The sequence below is a fragment of the Musca domestica genome, unplaced genomic scaffold, assembly GCF_030504385.1.
Source record: "Musca domestica strain aabys unplaced genomic scaffold, Musca_domestica.polishedcontigs.V.1.1 7, whole genome shotgun sequence".
Lineage (NCBI taxonomy): Eukaryota > Metazoa > Arthropoda > Insecta > Diptera > Muscidae > Musca > Musca domestica.
The window spans coordinates 26,652,845-26,666,948 of record NW_026712383.1 but is presented as its reverse complement, the minus strand read 5'-3'; the positions used below and the strand labels follow the sequence as shown (position 1 = coordinate 26,666,948).

The 14,104-nt window shown below is 44.6% G+C and overlaps 2 protein-coding genes across 3 annotated transcripts in view; one reads left to right on the top strand and one right to left on the bottom strand.

Moving 5' to 3' along the window:
- Positions 1-14,104, top strand: part of LOC101890798 (WD repeat and FYVE domain-containing protein 3) — a 90,941-nt gene that overhangs the window by 54,683 nt on the left and 22,154 nt on the right. For both annotated transcript variants that reach the window (XM_059129913.1, XM_059129912.1), the window contains exons 2-10: positions 1,309-1,794; positions 1,885-2,130; positions 7,134-7,479; positions 7,556-7,742; positions 8,963-10,312; positions 10,377-11,389; positions 12,144-12,298; positions 12,359-12,783; positions 12,846-14,053. In XM_059129913.1, coding sequence (XP_058985896.1) covers positions 1,516-1,794; positions 1,885-2,130; positions 7,134-7,479; positions 7,556-7,742; positions 8,963-10,312; positions 10,377-11,389; positions 12,144-12,298; positions 12,359-12,783; positions 12,846-14,053 — 5,209 coding nt within the window. In that variant the 5' untranslated portion in view covers positions 1,309-1,515. The remainder of the gene's footprint in view (positions 1-1,308; positions 1,795-1,884; positions 2,131-7,133; positions 7,480-7,555; positions 7,743-8,962; positions 10,313-10,376; positions 11,390-12,143; positions 12,299-12,358; positions 12,784-12,845; positions 14,054-14,104) is intronic.
- LOC109614198 (uncharacterized) lies at positions 6,287-7,144 on the bottom strand. Its single transcript, XM_020039545.1, has 2 exons — positions 7,118-7,144; positions 6,287-7,058 (listed from the first exon to the last, which is right to left on the bottom strand). The coding sequence occupies exons 1-2, from the start codon at positions 7,136-7,138 to the stop codon at positions 6,330-6,332; spliced, it is 750 nt and encodes a 249-aa protein (XP_019895104.1). The 5' UTR covers positions 7,139-7,144; the 3' UTR covers positions 6,287-6,329.

Here is a 14,104-nt window from a genome sequence, read left to right as displayed (position 1 = left end):
ATACGTAAACGGGCCTCAAATCCAAAAGCGCCATCTGTACTTTAATATAAAGTGATGAATTTAATATTCAACTCTGCTGTACGATGTAAGCCATCTACGAGCATATAAGGCCAGATGGACGTAATTTAAGATCTTGGTATGGGTATAATTTTGGTATGAAAGAGCTGCGGGATTTTGGTAAATTATTTATTTAGAAAATTACGAGGCTAAGTAAGAACACCATCTATATTTCAATTTAAAAACTAAACACTTGGATCTATTTAATAATGTTAACATTTTCGGACATTTGTTTTGAGCTTGGTTTTGAGAATACGAAAATTGGAACATATGAATACAAAAAGGGCTAGCTCCGGGGCTTTTGTACATTTTTTCTAGACGAATGGGAAAAATAGTAAAAAAATACCATCTATACTTAAATTTTAGGATTGACCTTTGATAGGAGCGGAATTTTTGACAATATCTGGGGGATGTTTTAGAAAATTTGTTTGCCTTAAAAAGGGATCTTCGGGACTTTTGTGCATTGTTTCTTAGAAGAATATGGAAATATGTTGAAACGCCATCTATATTTGAGTTTAAATTTAAAGCCTTAACCAGACGGAGCAGCGGATTTTTTAACAATATCCAGCGAATCAATTGAAGCTGGGTTTTTAGACTATTTGCTTGCCTTAAAAAGAATCTTCGGGATTTTTGTCAATTTTTTTAGAAGAATATGGAAATTCGTTGAAACGCCATCTATATTTGAATTTAAGTTTAAAGTCTTAACTAGACGGAGCAGCGGATTTTTTAACAATATCCAGGCGAAGCAATTGTAGCTAGGTTTTTAGACAATTTGCGTGCCTCAAAAAGGAATCTTTGGGATTTTTGTGCATTGTTTCTTAGAAGAGTACGGGAATTGGTAGAAACGCCATCTATTTTTGAATTTAACTTTTAATCCTTAACCAGACGGAGCAGCGGATTTTTTAACAATATCCAGGCTAAGCAATTGTAGCTAGGTTTTAGAAAATTTACTTGCTTTAAAAGGTATCTTCGGGGTTTTTGTCATTTTTTTTCTTAGAAGAATACGGAAATGGGTAGAAGCGCCATCTATATTAAAATTTTAAATTGAATTTAAAGCCTTAACCTGATGGAATGAAGATTTCCATAGGAAATACTCAATTCCATCAAATAAAAAAAAAATTCAACGACCTTTAAGCTGCTTGACTTCTTCATCTCCTTTGTCGTCGTCATCATTCCCTTACATTTTTCTCATCAGAATCCCTCTTAAATCATTCGAAAATTTCATTATTTTTTTTTTCTCTTGCCTTCCAGATATTTTTACAATCCAACATCATCAGAAAATCGTTAAGTCATCACTTGTGACTAGAGGGTGCAGGAGGAGGCGGAGGAGGATACCCCCAGACACCACATAAACTATTAACAACACCAAAAAGCAAAGAAGAAGAAACAAATCACCAGGCCAAGGGAGGGGGCAGTGACATTGAAGAAGAGCTTTAAAAGCTCTTCTCATCCTTCAGGATGAATGTGATGCGTAAATTGCGTGGCGCCGGCAGTGCTCCAGCTGGTAATGGTAGTGCCGGCAACAGCAGCGGCAGTGGCTCCACAGGTTCCTCGACCGCAAATGGGGGTTCCACCCTAACCACGGCAGCTAGTGAGGATGGCATGCTGGATGCCCGTGTCCAAATGAGCTTACATACTCTGAAGAAACTATTCAATGAGTACACCCATCCCAAGGAGCCGTTGAGCGAACAAGAAAGGGACATGAAACTCTATCAAATGTTGCCACTGTTTTGTAAGGTAGGCACCCCACTTCCCCCTTTTCCCTTACAATCCTAACGGAAATGAATGACCACACAATTGTTTTTGTTTTTTTTTTCTCCATAACAGGTTTTCAGTGCTTGTCCTGCCTCCGATATGAGCGAAAAGTTCTGGGATGTTGTGGCCTTCTGTCAGCAAGTTTCTCGTCTAATGGTCGCCGAGATACGTAAACGGGCCTCAAATCAAAGCACAGAGGCTGCCTCAATAGCCATTGTTAAGTTTCTAGAAATAGAAACAACCGAAGAGACCAGCAGCGGTTGGATGTTGCTGTCAACCTTGAATTTGTTGGCGAACGGAGATGTGTCCTTGATACAGGTATGGAAAACTAGAAATGGCAGGAAAATTAAAAAGGAAATTATAAATTTATAATTTCCTATAGAAATCCCCCTTCAGCCAGGCTGAAATGAAGATTTCCTATAGATATCCCCCTTCAGCCAGGCTGAAATGAAGATTTCCTATAGAAATCCCCCTTCAGCCAGGCTGAAATGAAGATTTCCTATAGAAATCCCCCTTCAGCCAGGCTGAAATGAAGATTTCCTATAGAAATCCCCCTTCAGCCAGGCTGAAATGAAGATTTCCTATAGAAATCCCCCTTCAGCCAGGCTGAAATGAAGATTTCCTATAGAAATCCCCCTTCAGCCAGGCTGAAATGAAGATTTCCTATAGAAATCCCCCTTCAGCCAGGCTAAAATGAAGATTTCCTATGGAAATCCTCACCCTTCAGCCAGGCTGAAATGAAGATTTCCTATGGAAATCCTCACCCTTCAGCCAGGCTGAAATGAAGATTTCCTATGGAAATCCTCACCCTTCAGCCAGGCTGAAATGAAGATTTCCTATGGAAATCCTCACCCTTCAGCCAGGCTGAAATGAAGATTTCCTATGGAAATCCTCACCCTTCAGCCAGGCTGAAATGAAGATTTCCTATGGAAATCCTCACCCTTCAGCCAGGCTGAAATGAAGATTTCCTATGGAAATCCTCACCCTTCTGCCAGGCTGAAATGAAGATTTCCTATGGAAATCCTCACCCTTCAGCCAGGCTGAAATGAAGATTTCCTATGGAAATCCTCACCCTTCAGCCAGGCTGAAATGAAGATTTCCTATGGAAATCCTCACCCTTCAGCCAGGCTGAAATGAAGATTTCCTATGGAAATCCTCACCCTTCAGCCAGGCTGAAATGAAGATTTCCTATGGAAATCCTCACCCTTCAGCCAGGCTGAATTGCAGATTTCCTCTAGAAATCCTCACCCTTCAGTTAGGCTGAATTGCAGATTTCCTATAGAAATCCTCACCCTTCAGCCAGGCTGAATTGCAGATTTCCTATAGAAATCCTCACCCTTCAGCTAGGCTGAATTGCAGATTTCCTATAGAAATCCTCACCCTTCAGCCAGGCTGAATTGCAGATTTCCTATAGAAATCCTCACCCTTCAGCCAGGCTGAATTGCAGATTTCCTATAGAAATCCTCCTTCAGCCAGGCTGAAATGAAGATTTCCTATAGAAATCTCCCTTCAGCCAGGCTGAAATGAAGATTTCCTATAGAAATCTCCCTTCAGCCAGGCTGAAATGAAGATTTCCTATAGAAATCTCCCTTCAGCCAGGCTGAAATGAAGATTTCCTATAGAAATCTCCCTTCAGCCAGGCTGAAATGAAGATTTCCTATAGAAATCTCCCTTCAGCCAGGCTGAAATGAAGATTTCCTATAGAAATCTCCCTTCAGCCAGGCTGAAATGAAGATTTCCTATAGAAATCTCCCTTCAGCCAGGCTGAAATGAAGATTTCCTATAGAAATCTCCCTTCAGCCAGGCTGAAATGAAGATTTCCTATAGAAATCTCCCTTCAGCCAGGCTGAAATGAAGATTTCCTATAGAAATCTCCCTTCAGCCAGGCTGAAATGAAGATTTCCTATAGAAATCTCCCTTCAGCCAGGCTGAAATGAAGATTTCCTATAGAAATCTCCCTTCAGCCAGGCTGAAATGAAGATTTCCTATAGAAATCTCCCTTCAGCCAGGCTGAAATGAAGATTTCCTATAGAAATCTCCCTTCAGCCAGGCTGAAATGAAGATTTCCTATAGAAATCTCCCTTCAGCCAGGCTGAAATGAAGATTTCCTATAGAAATCTCCCTTCAGCCAGGCTGAAATGAAGATTTCCTATAGAAATCTCCCTTCAGCCAGGCTGAAATGAAGATTTCCTATAGAAATCTCCCTTCAGCCAGGCTGAAATGAAGATTTCCTATAGAAATCTCCCTTCAGCCAGGCTGAAATGAAGATTTCCTATAGAAATCTCCCTTCAGCCAGGCTGAAATGAAGATTTCCTATAGAAATCTCCCTTCAGCCAGGCTGAAATGAAGATTTCCTATAGAAATCTCCCTTCAGCCAGGCTGAAATGAAGATTTCCTATAGAAATCTCCCTTCAGCCAGGCTGAAATGAAGATTTCCTATAGAAATCTCCCTTCAGCCAGGCTGAAATGAAGATTTCCTATAGAAATCTCCCTTCAGCCAGGCTGAAATGAAGATTTCCTATAGAAATCTCCCTTCAGCCAGGCTGAAATGAAGATTTCCTATAGAAATCTCCCTTCAGCCAGGCTGAAATGAAGATTTCCTATAGAAATCTCCCTTCAGCCAGGCTGAAATGAAGATTTCCTATAGAAATCTCCCTTCAGCCAGGCTGAAATGAAGATTTCCTATAGAAATCTCCCTTCAGCCAGGCTGAAATGAAGATTTCCTATAGAAATCTCCCTTCAGCCAGGCTGAAATGAAGATTTCCTATAGAAATCTCCCTTCAGCCAGGCTGAAATGAAGATTTCCTATAGAAATCTCCCTTCAGCCAGGCTGAAATGAAGATTTCCTATAGAAATCTCCCTTCAGCCAGGCTGAAATGAAGATTTCCTATAGAAATCTCCCTTCAGCCAGGCTGAAATTGCAGATTTCCTATAGAAATCTCCCTTCAGCCAGGCTGAATTGCAGATTTCCTATAGAAATCTCCCTTCAGCCAGGCTGAAATGAAGATTTCCTATAGAAATCTCCCTTCAGCCAGGCTGAAATGAAGATTTCCTATAGAAATCTCCCTTCAGCCAGGCTGAAATGAAGATTTCCTATAGAAATCTCCCTTCAGCCAGGCTGAAATGAAGATTTCCTATAGAAATCTCCCTTCAGCCAGGCTGAAATGAAGATTTCCTATAGAAATCTCCCTTCAGCCAGGCTGAAATGAAGATTTCCTATAGAAATCTCCCTTCAGCCAGGCTGAAATGAAGATTTCCTATAGAAATCTCCCTTCAGCCAGGCTGAAATGAAGATTTCCTATAGAAATCTCCCTTCAGCCAGGCTGAAATGAAGATTTCCTATAGAAATCTCCCTTCAGCCAGGCTGAAATGAAGATTTCCTATAGAAATCTCCCTTCAGCCAGGCTGAAATGAAGATTTCCTATAGAAATCTCCCTTCAGCCAGGCTGAAATGAAGATTTCCTATAGAAATCTCCCTTCAGCCAGGCTGAAATGAAGATTTCCTATAGAAATCTCCCTTCAGCCAGGCTGAAATGAAGATTTCCTATAGAAATCTCCCTTCAGCCAGGCTGAAATGAAGATTTCCTATAGAAATCCCCCTTCAGCCAGGCTGAATTGCAGATTTCCTATAGAAATCCCCCTTCAGCCAGGCTGAATTGCAGATTTCCTATAGAAATCCCCCTTCAGCCAGGCTGAATTGCAGATTTCCTATAGAAATCCCCCTTCAGCCAGGCTGAATTGCAGATTTCCTATAGAAATCCCCCTTCAGCCAGGCTGAATTGCAGATTTCCTATAGAAATCCCCCTTCAGCCAGGCTGAATTGCAGATTTCCTATAGAAATCCCCCTTCAGCCAGGCTGAATTGCAGATTTCCTATAGAAATCCCCCTTCAGCCAGGCTGAATTGCAGATTTCCTATAGAAATCCCCCTTCAGCCAGGCTGAATTGCAGATTTCCTATAGAAATCCCCCTTCAGCCAGGCTGAATTGCAGATTTCCTATAGAAATCCCCCTTCAGCCAGGCTGAATTGCAGATTTCCTATAGAAATCCCACTTCAGCCAGGCTGAATTGCAGATTTCCTATAGAAATCCCCCTTCAGCCAGGCTGATTTGCAGATTTCCTATAGAAATCCCCCTTCAGCCAGGCTGAATTGCAGATTTCCTATAGAAATCCCCCTTCAGCCAGGCTGAATTGCAGATTTCCTATAGAAATCCCCCTTCAGCCAGGCTGAAATGGAGATTTCCTATAGAAATCCCCCTTCAGCCAGGCTGAAATGGAGATTTCCTATAGAAATCCCCCTTCAGCCAGGCTGAAATGGAGATTTCCTATAGAAATCCCCCTTCAGCCAGGCTGAAATGGAGATTTCCTATAGAAATCCCCCTTCAGCCAGGCTGAAATGGAGATTTCCTATAGAAATCCTCACCCTTCAGCCAGGCTGAAATGAAGATTTCCAAGATTTCAACCAGATTTTCTAAATTTAATCTGAAAGATTTATTCAAAATATAGAAGATTATTTGGGTCACACAATTTCGGATTTATCATAGAGTTGTGAGGTATTCAAAGATGTGGTCGAAAGCGATGAGGTTCCTTCGATATTTTCATTGGGATTCACCGGAATTACCCTTTCTCGCTTATGATGTTTCTGGCCTCTGTGGGTCTTTGAAGTCCTTTGAACTTCCTTCTGTTCTCCTCCCTTGCCATCATGCAACAAATACCCCCGGAACCATTGAAATTGCTGCAAATACCCCTCCACACTTTCACTGACAAAATATAACCTCAAAGGCTGTAAAGCGGCTTCATTCTCATCCTCAAATATCGACATGGTCGGCTGACGTATCCAACAAATATCCACTGCCAAAACACAATGCAAAAGCAACAGTAAACCCGTGGCCAGGGAGGCAATGCTCTGGTGTTTGCAATGCCCAAAAAAGCCATGGAGGGGCTCCTCAAAATCCGACAAATACATCAAATGGAAATCTCTTTCGGCATGATACATGGTCAGGAGGGAGGCCAGAATAAACATTAACGCACCTGTGCCACTGATAATGGCCTCCATTAGGGGCTTGGCCGGGCGTCCAAGCAGAATGCCGACACTACCAAATGCCGTGAGGAGAGTGAAACCGAAATAGGTGCCACAATAAATCACGGCATGGGGTATGGGTTCCACATCATCCAAGCCCATGAAATGTATGGCCAAACAAAGACAGGACAAAGCGAATTCCATGAATTTGAAGAGGAACCAGACTTGCTGCATTTTGCGGAATATTTTAAAATATTTTTTAATTTTCAAATAATTTCTATTTTTACCATTTCTCTTTTCCAGGTCATGACAGCTGCCGCAGTGCCCTCTACATTGGTGAAGTGTTTATATCTCTTTTTCGATTTGCCCGCTGTGGAAGATGACCCTCCCTGCGAGACGCCCAGCGACTTCAATGCCTTCGAACGACGCACTCTACTGCAAAAGGTCTTTGTGCAGCTGCTGGTGAAACTATGCTCATATCCCTACCCAGCAGAGGAGCTGGCTCGTATGGATGATTTGACATTACTGTTTTCCGCCATTACCTCACCCTGTCCCACTCACAATATTGTGTGGCGTAAAAATGCTGCCGAAATCCTAACCACCATCTCACGGCATGGTCTGACCGATGCCGTTGTGAGCTACATACATTGTAAGTCCTCCACCGTTAAGGAAGTACGCTTGAGGAAGATTAATAATTTGTTGTTGTTTTTGTATTTTTCTTATAGCCAAAGGCTGCATGGCCTTGTGTGTGGACAATATGAGACGCCTGACATTCGGCAATCCCTTGGAGATAGTTGAAATGTTCGTTACCGTCTTTTGTTTCCTCAAAGATTCTAGTCAAGTATCCCAGATACTCATGGATGATTTTAAGGCCTCACAGGGATATACCTTCCTGACCGATTTTTTGCTCAAGTAAGTAATCAACAGATTTAGCCCAGGCTGAACAGGGTTTCCGTCAGGGAAACCTTTTTTCAGTCCAGGTTGAATAGGATTTCAGTCAGGGAAACTTATCTTCAGCCTTGGCTGAATAGGGTTTCCCTGGGAGAAATCTTCCATTCAGCCCAGGCTGAATAGGGTTTTCCGTCAGGGGAACTTCTCTTCAGCCTTGGCTGAATAGGGTTTCCGTCAGGGAAACTTCTCTTCAGCCTTGGCTGAATAGGGTTTCCGTCAGGGAAACTTCTCTTCAGCCTTGGCTGAATAGGGTTTCCGTCAGGGAAACTTCGCTTTAGCCTTGGCTGAATAGGGTTTCCGTCAGGGAAACTTCTCTTCAGCCTTGGCTGAATAGGGTTTCCGTCAGGGAGACTTCTCTTCAGCCTTGGCTAAATAGAGTTTCCATTGGGAAATCTCCAATTCAGCCCAGGCTGAATAGAGTTTCCTTTGGAAAAACTCCCCTACAGCCTGGCTGAATAGAGTTTCCGTCGGGGGAAACTCCCCTTCAGCCTGGCTGAATAGAGTTTCCGTCGGGGGAAACTCCCCTTCAGCCTGGCTGAATAGAGTTTCCGTCGGGGGAAACTCCCCTTCAGCCTGGCTGAATAGAGTTTCCGTCGGGGGAAACTCCCCTTCAGCCTGGCTGAATAGAGTTTCCGTCGGGGGAAACTCCCCTTCAGCCTGGCTGAATAGAGTTTCCGTCGGGGGAAACTCCCCTTCAGCCTGGCTGGATACAGTTTCCGTCGGGGGAAACTCCCCTTCAGCCTTGGCGGAATAGGGTTTCGGCAGGGAAACTTCTCTTCAGCCTTGGATGAATAGGGTTTCCATCAGGGAAACTTCCCTTCAGCCTTGGCTGAATAGGGTTTCCGGCAGGGAAACTTCTCTTCAGCCTTGGCTGAATAGGGTTTCCATTTGGAAATCTCCCATTCAGCCCAGGCCATTGGGTAAACTCCCATTCAGCCCAGGCTAAATAGAGTTTCCTTTGGGAGAACTCCCTTTCAGTCCAGGCTGAATAGAGTTTCCATTAGGAAAACTCCCATTCAGTCCAGACCGAATAGAGTTTCCAAAGGGGAAATCTCCTATTCAGCCCGGCTGAATAAAGACTTCATTGGAAAATCTTCCCTTAGGCCTGGCTGAATGTGGTATCCTCCGGTACTTCGACTCAAATATTAAATCTCTTCCTCTCTCTCTTCTCTTCCTTTCAGATTCGACACCACTCGCACCCATTCTGTTGAGGTACAGGCTGCCATACGCAACCTCGTCCTCATGATCTCATCGCTCTGCATGTGTGGCTACAATGAGCTGAGGCCACCACAGGCCCAAATCAATGCCCTTTTCAAAATGCAAAATTTCCAAATGCCTCAGGCCACGTCACGGGAGACCTGTGTTCGCAACATCTATGCCTTTCAGGTTTTGCAAACCGTATTCCTGAGGGCCACATCCTCGGGGCTTTGCTGCACAATTTTGGATGCCATCTCCAGGGTTTATCATTCGGAAAATGCCAATTATTTTATATTGGAATCGGAAAATACCCTCAGTCAATTTACGGAGAGGATACACCTGAAAGGCTCCCAGATACAGGAGAAATTTTTCGACCTATTGGAGTTCATTGTTTTCCAATTGAATTTTGTGCCCTGCAAGGAATTGATTTCCCTGTCGTTGCTGTTGAAAAACAATCACTCGACCAGCTGTAGTATTTTATGCCTCAAAACGTTGCTGAATATTCTGCGGCATAATAATGTCTTTAAGGATGTCTATCGGGAGGTGGGCATTTTGGAGGTGTTTGTAACCTGCCTCAATCGTTATGCCGATCATGTTCGTACAATAACCAAAGATGATGAAAATGCTGTTGTGGCGGCGGAGGAGGGGGAGTCGGAAGACCTTGCCGACAGCATGGGCAAACATGTGCTGGAAGCCCTGACCATACTGCTAAGTGGAAACAACAACAATGCCAATGTATTCCGCGAGAGTGGTGGAGCCAAATGCATCCATGATTTGGTGAAATTCAAACATTGCCGACCCCAATCTTTGGGCATAATTCGGGAGCTGATACTCTCGGCTGGGGGAGATGATGATATGCTTTTCATATTGTCCGTCATGCATGCAGTACCACCCTATCAGGTGGAATTTAAAATACAAATCCTCAATATGCTCCTGGGTTGCCTAAAGGATTCACATCGCACAAGGACTGTATTCCGCAAGGTGGGCGGTTTTGTCTATTTGACCAGTGTCTTTGTATCGTTGGATGGGAAGTTATGTGATGAGGACCACCTGGAGTCGGAAGATCCAGAGGCCCAACTAATACCCCAAGATGACTTGGTTCTACTGCTACAAATGGTTTGCCAAACCTTGGCCACAGCAATGCGTTTCGAGCCGGCCAATGCAAAGTTTTTCCATCAGGAAATTTGTACCGCCTCACTCTGTGATACTCTACGGCTGTTGGGATGTTTTGGCAATGAAACAGAGCTGCCCGAATTCAAGGGAATATTTAAATCGGACACCACCACTCAAAAGTATTATCACGAGGTCTTTTCGGGAGACATTTTGAATTATCGGTGAGACCTTTTTCTTTTCCAATTTCCAAGGACTTTTACTTATCCTTTCGCTTTTTCCTTTCAGATTCAATGACTCCATACCCCGTTCCCTCTCCTATGTTTGTGTGGTCTATCGCCTGCTGTACAGTATTGCCTTGGATAATTTTGAATCTCCGAATTTGAATAACATCATCACACTCTTCAATGATCAACTGAATCGTTCACCAACCAAAGAATTAGCTTTACCTCCAGCCCATCCCAATCAACTGAATCTCTCACAGCCAACACCGGAACCTCGCATTGTCCATCCCGGTGTGGTGTTGTGTATGATTCAGCTGCTACCCAGCGTCTCCCACAGCCAGCAACACACTCTGGCCACCAACTTGCAGGTGTATCTCAGTGAAATCATCAAATCTCTGGTACGCAGTGAACGCAACCAACAGATAATGTGCGATTATGGCTTGGCTGGCCAGCTGTTGAAAATCGCCCGCAAAGCCCTATCCGAAGAAGTCAATCCCCTACATGTCCCCATGCAATACATTTTGGAGAGATTGGCAGCTCAGGCCCTACAGCCTACCGAGCTGAGAGAATTTTTACGCCTAGGCGAGCCCTTGTCGTGTAAAAATATCGATCTTAATAAATGCTATTCCATGGGTGGACCTGTCCCATTGACTCGCATAAAGACACTGGTCTCCATGACCACCCCGAGAGATTTTCGAGCCCATGGGTCCAGTACATTGCCGCCATTTGTTGAAATGGATATGTCAGCGGAAGGATTTGGTTGTTTGTATCTACCCTCATTGGCACCACAGGCCACTGCCACGGCAGGTGGGACCATAGATGCCAATACCATTGGCGGCATTGGTTCCGGAGATCGCATCTTTCCACCACAAACAGGTCTCTCCTTTTCCACATGGTTTTGTGTTGAGAAATTCTCGGATCCTAAAACGGATCCCCATTGCGTAAGGCTGCTGACATTGGTGCGTACCATCCATAATCCGCGAGAAGAGAATTTGGTGTGTCTTTCCATATTGCTGTCGGCGAGAGATAAGGCCATTGTGGTCTCTACACAGGAGACCCTGGTGACTCCAAGTAAAAGTAAGTTATTAAAAATAGATTCGGAAAATGCCGATTCAGGTCGGAATAAAGGGGGTTACAATAGGAAAACCCGGGCTAAATAGGGTTTCCGATAGGAGAACATCTATTCAGCCTGGACTCAATAGGTTTTCCGATGGGATAAAATCTATTAAGCCCGGGCTGAATAGGTTTGCCGTTTGGAAAAATCCCTCTTTAGCCTGGCTGAATAGGTTTGCCGTTAGGAAAACTCCCATTCAGCCCGGGCTGAATAGGTTTGCCGTTCGGAAAACTTCCATTCAGCCCGGGCTGAATAGGTTTGCCTTTCGGAAAACTTCCATTCAGCCTGGCTGAATAGGTTTGCCGTTAGGAAAACTCCCATTCAGCCCGGGCTGAATAGGTTTGCCGTTAGGAAAACTCCCATTCAGCCCGGGCTGAATAGGTTTGCCGTTAGGAAAACTCCCTCTTCAGCCCGGGCTGAATAGGTTTGCCGTTAGGAAAACTCCCTCTTCAGCCCGGGCTGAATAGGTTTGCCGTTAGGAAAACTCCCTCTTCAGCCCGGGCTGAATAGGTTTGCCGTTAGGAAAACTCCCTCTTCAGCCCGGGCTGAATAGGTTTGCCGTTAGGAAAACTCCCTCTTCAGCCCGGGCTGAATAGGTTTGCCGTCAGGAAAACTCCCTCTTCAGCCCGGGCTGAATAGGTTTGCCATTAGGAAAACTCCCTTATGGGACCTTAGATTAAACGATTCCTAAACATTATTTCTCTTATTCCATTCCAGGCCTTGGTGATTGGGAGCCAGAGGGCTCGGATGACAACAGCGCCCGCATATGGTGTCCAGATCTCTTACATGAAGGCCAATGGCACCACCTCGTGGTTGTACTTAATCGTGCGGTGTTGAAAAACTCAAGCCTCTCTCTGTATTTGGATGGAACGGTAAGAGAAGACAGACCCTCTCTAAGAGAATTTTTAATATTTTGGAATTTTCTCTTTCAGCCTCTGCACTCTCAAAAACTCCATTATATATCGCAGAACCCAGGAGCTGGTTCGGCCAACTTGCCTGTGGCCACCTCGGTGTTCGGTTACATTGGCACCCCACCCATATGGCGTCGCTACTCACGTTTGTGTTGGAAGCAGGGTGTTTGTCATCTCCTCGAAGATGTGGTCAATCAACAGACGGTTCAGACAATTTTCAATTTAGGTCCCCATTATATGGGCTCGCTGCAAGCTCCCCAGTTGGGCAAAAAGGTTGAACCTTTGGGTCCCCTTGTGGCCGAGGAGAAAGTCCTGTTGGGTCTCAATGCCAAAGCTGTGTCACAACTGACTTTGGTCAAGATTCGTAAGGTTTACAGTCGAGCCGACAATAAGTCCATAGCCAAGCAACTGGGCATGAATTCCCATGAGAATGCCACACCCATAAAGTATGCAGGATCAAGCACCGAACTTAACGTTTTTTAATATACATCCTTTTTTATGTTTTCAGGATCCTCCACAATTCTGCTGGTCATTTGGCTGGAGCTGGCCGTACCTTGGGTGGTGTGGTTGTGGGTTATTTGGGCGTCCGTGTCTTCAGCCCCCATCCCGTCTCAGCCATGATTGATACCGTCGGAGGTTGCAATGTGCTGCTGGGCATTATTGCCATGGCCCAGGATGTTGAGTCTTTGTATGCTGGCGTCAAAGCCTTGACCTGTGTGGTACGCTCCAATCGTGCCGCCCAAAGTGAAATGGATCGCAAACGATGCTACCAAACCCTGGGCATGTTCTTTAAGAAAAAGAAAAATCTCTTGAATTCCCACATTTTGCACTTGACATTTGGCTTGGTGGGCACTGTCAACAGTGGCCAGGATATGTCGGCCATACCCAATGTTACAGCCTTTCAGGATCTCCTCTGCGATTTGGATATATGGCATAATGCACCAAATGGCTTGCTGAGATCTTTGCTGGAACATCTGTTGGAGCTGGCTGTGGAGTCGAATGAGAAGAAACAAAATGTGAAGATTATGAGAGAGCTGCAGCTACTCAACAAGCTGCTCTACATCATAGTGGACATACAGGATCATTCCACGCGAGAGATATTATTTAATTTAGTCGAAGCTCTGCTGGGTGGCCAGCCAAGGCATACGGATCTACTGCTTTTCGGGCAGTATTGTGCTTCCAAGCTACCCAAAGCGGATCAGGTGGAGAAATCGCTAATATTGCCCACCATGAAACCCACCCCGAATCCTTCCAATTCCGCTGCTACTGCCGAAAATGATGTAACCGCTCAAAATATCTATCTTCGCAATCGTTGTCTGTCCCTACTCCATGGGCTGCTGTTTACGGCTCGCAACACCGTCAATTACATAATTTGTGATGATATCTCCAAGACCCTGGGTATGGATTGGTTGCTGTTGTTTATGCAACCTAATGTCCATTTTACCACGGTCATAATTGCGGTAAGGATACTGGTGGTCATCTGTGCCAATGAGAGTTTTTTGGTACGTTTCCGGGATTCGACACACAATGGAGGTTATTTGCGTTTTACCGAAATGGTGTCGCAAAAGAAGTCAATGGGAATTGCGGCTCAACAGCTGAATGCTCGGCCTTCAACGGGAACGGGGACTGTCATAGTGGCCACACCGGCCAATACCTTGCAGCATTTACCCACACACATTGCCGGGGAAGTGAGGACGGCGGCACTGAATATACCAGGTGGGGATTTCAAATTTCTAAAAAAATCTCCTTTCAGCCCGGGCTGAATGG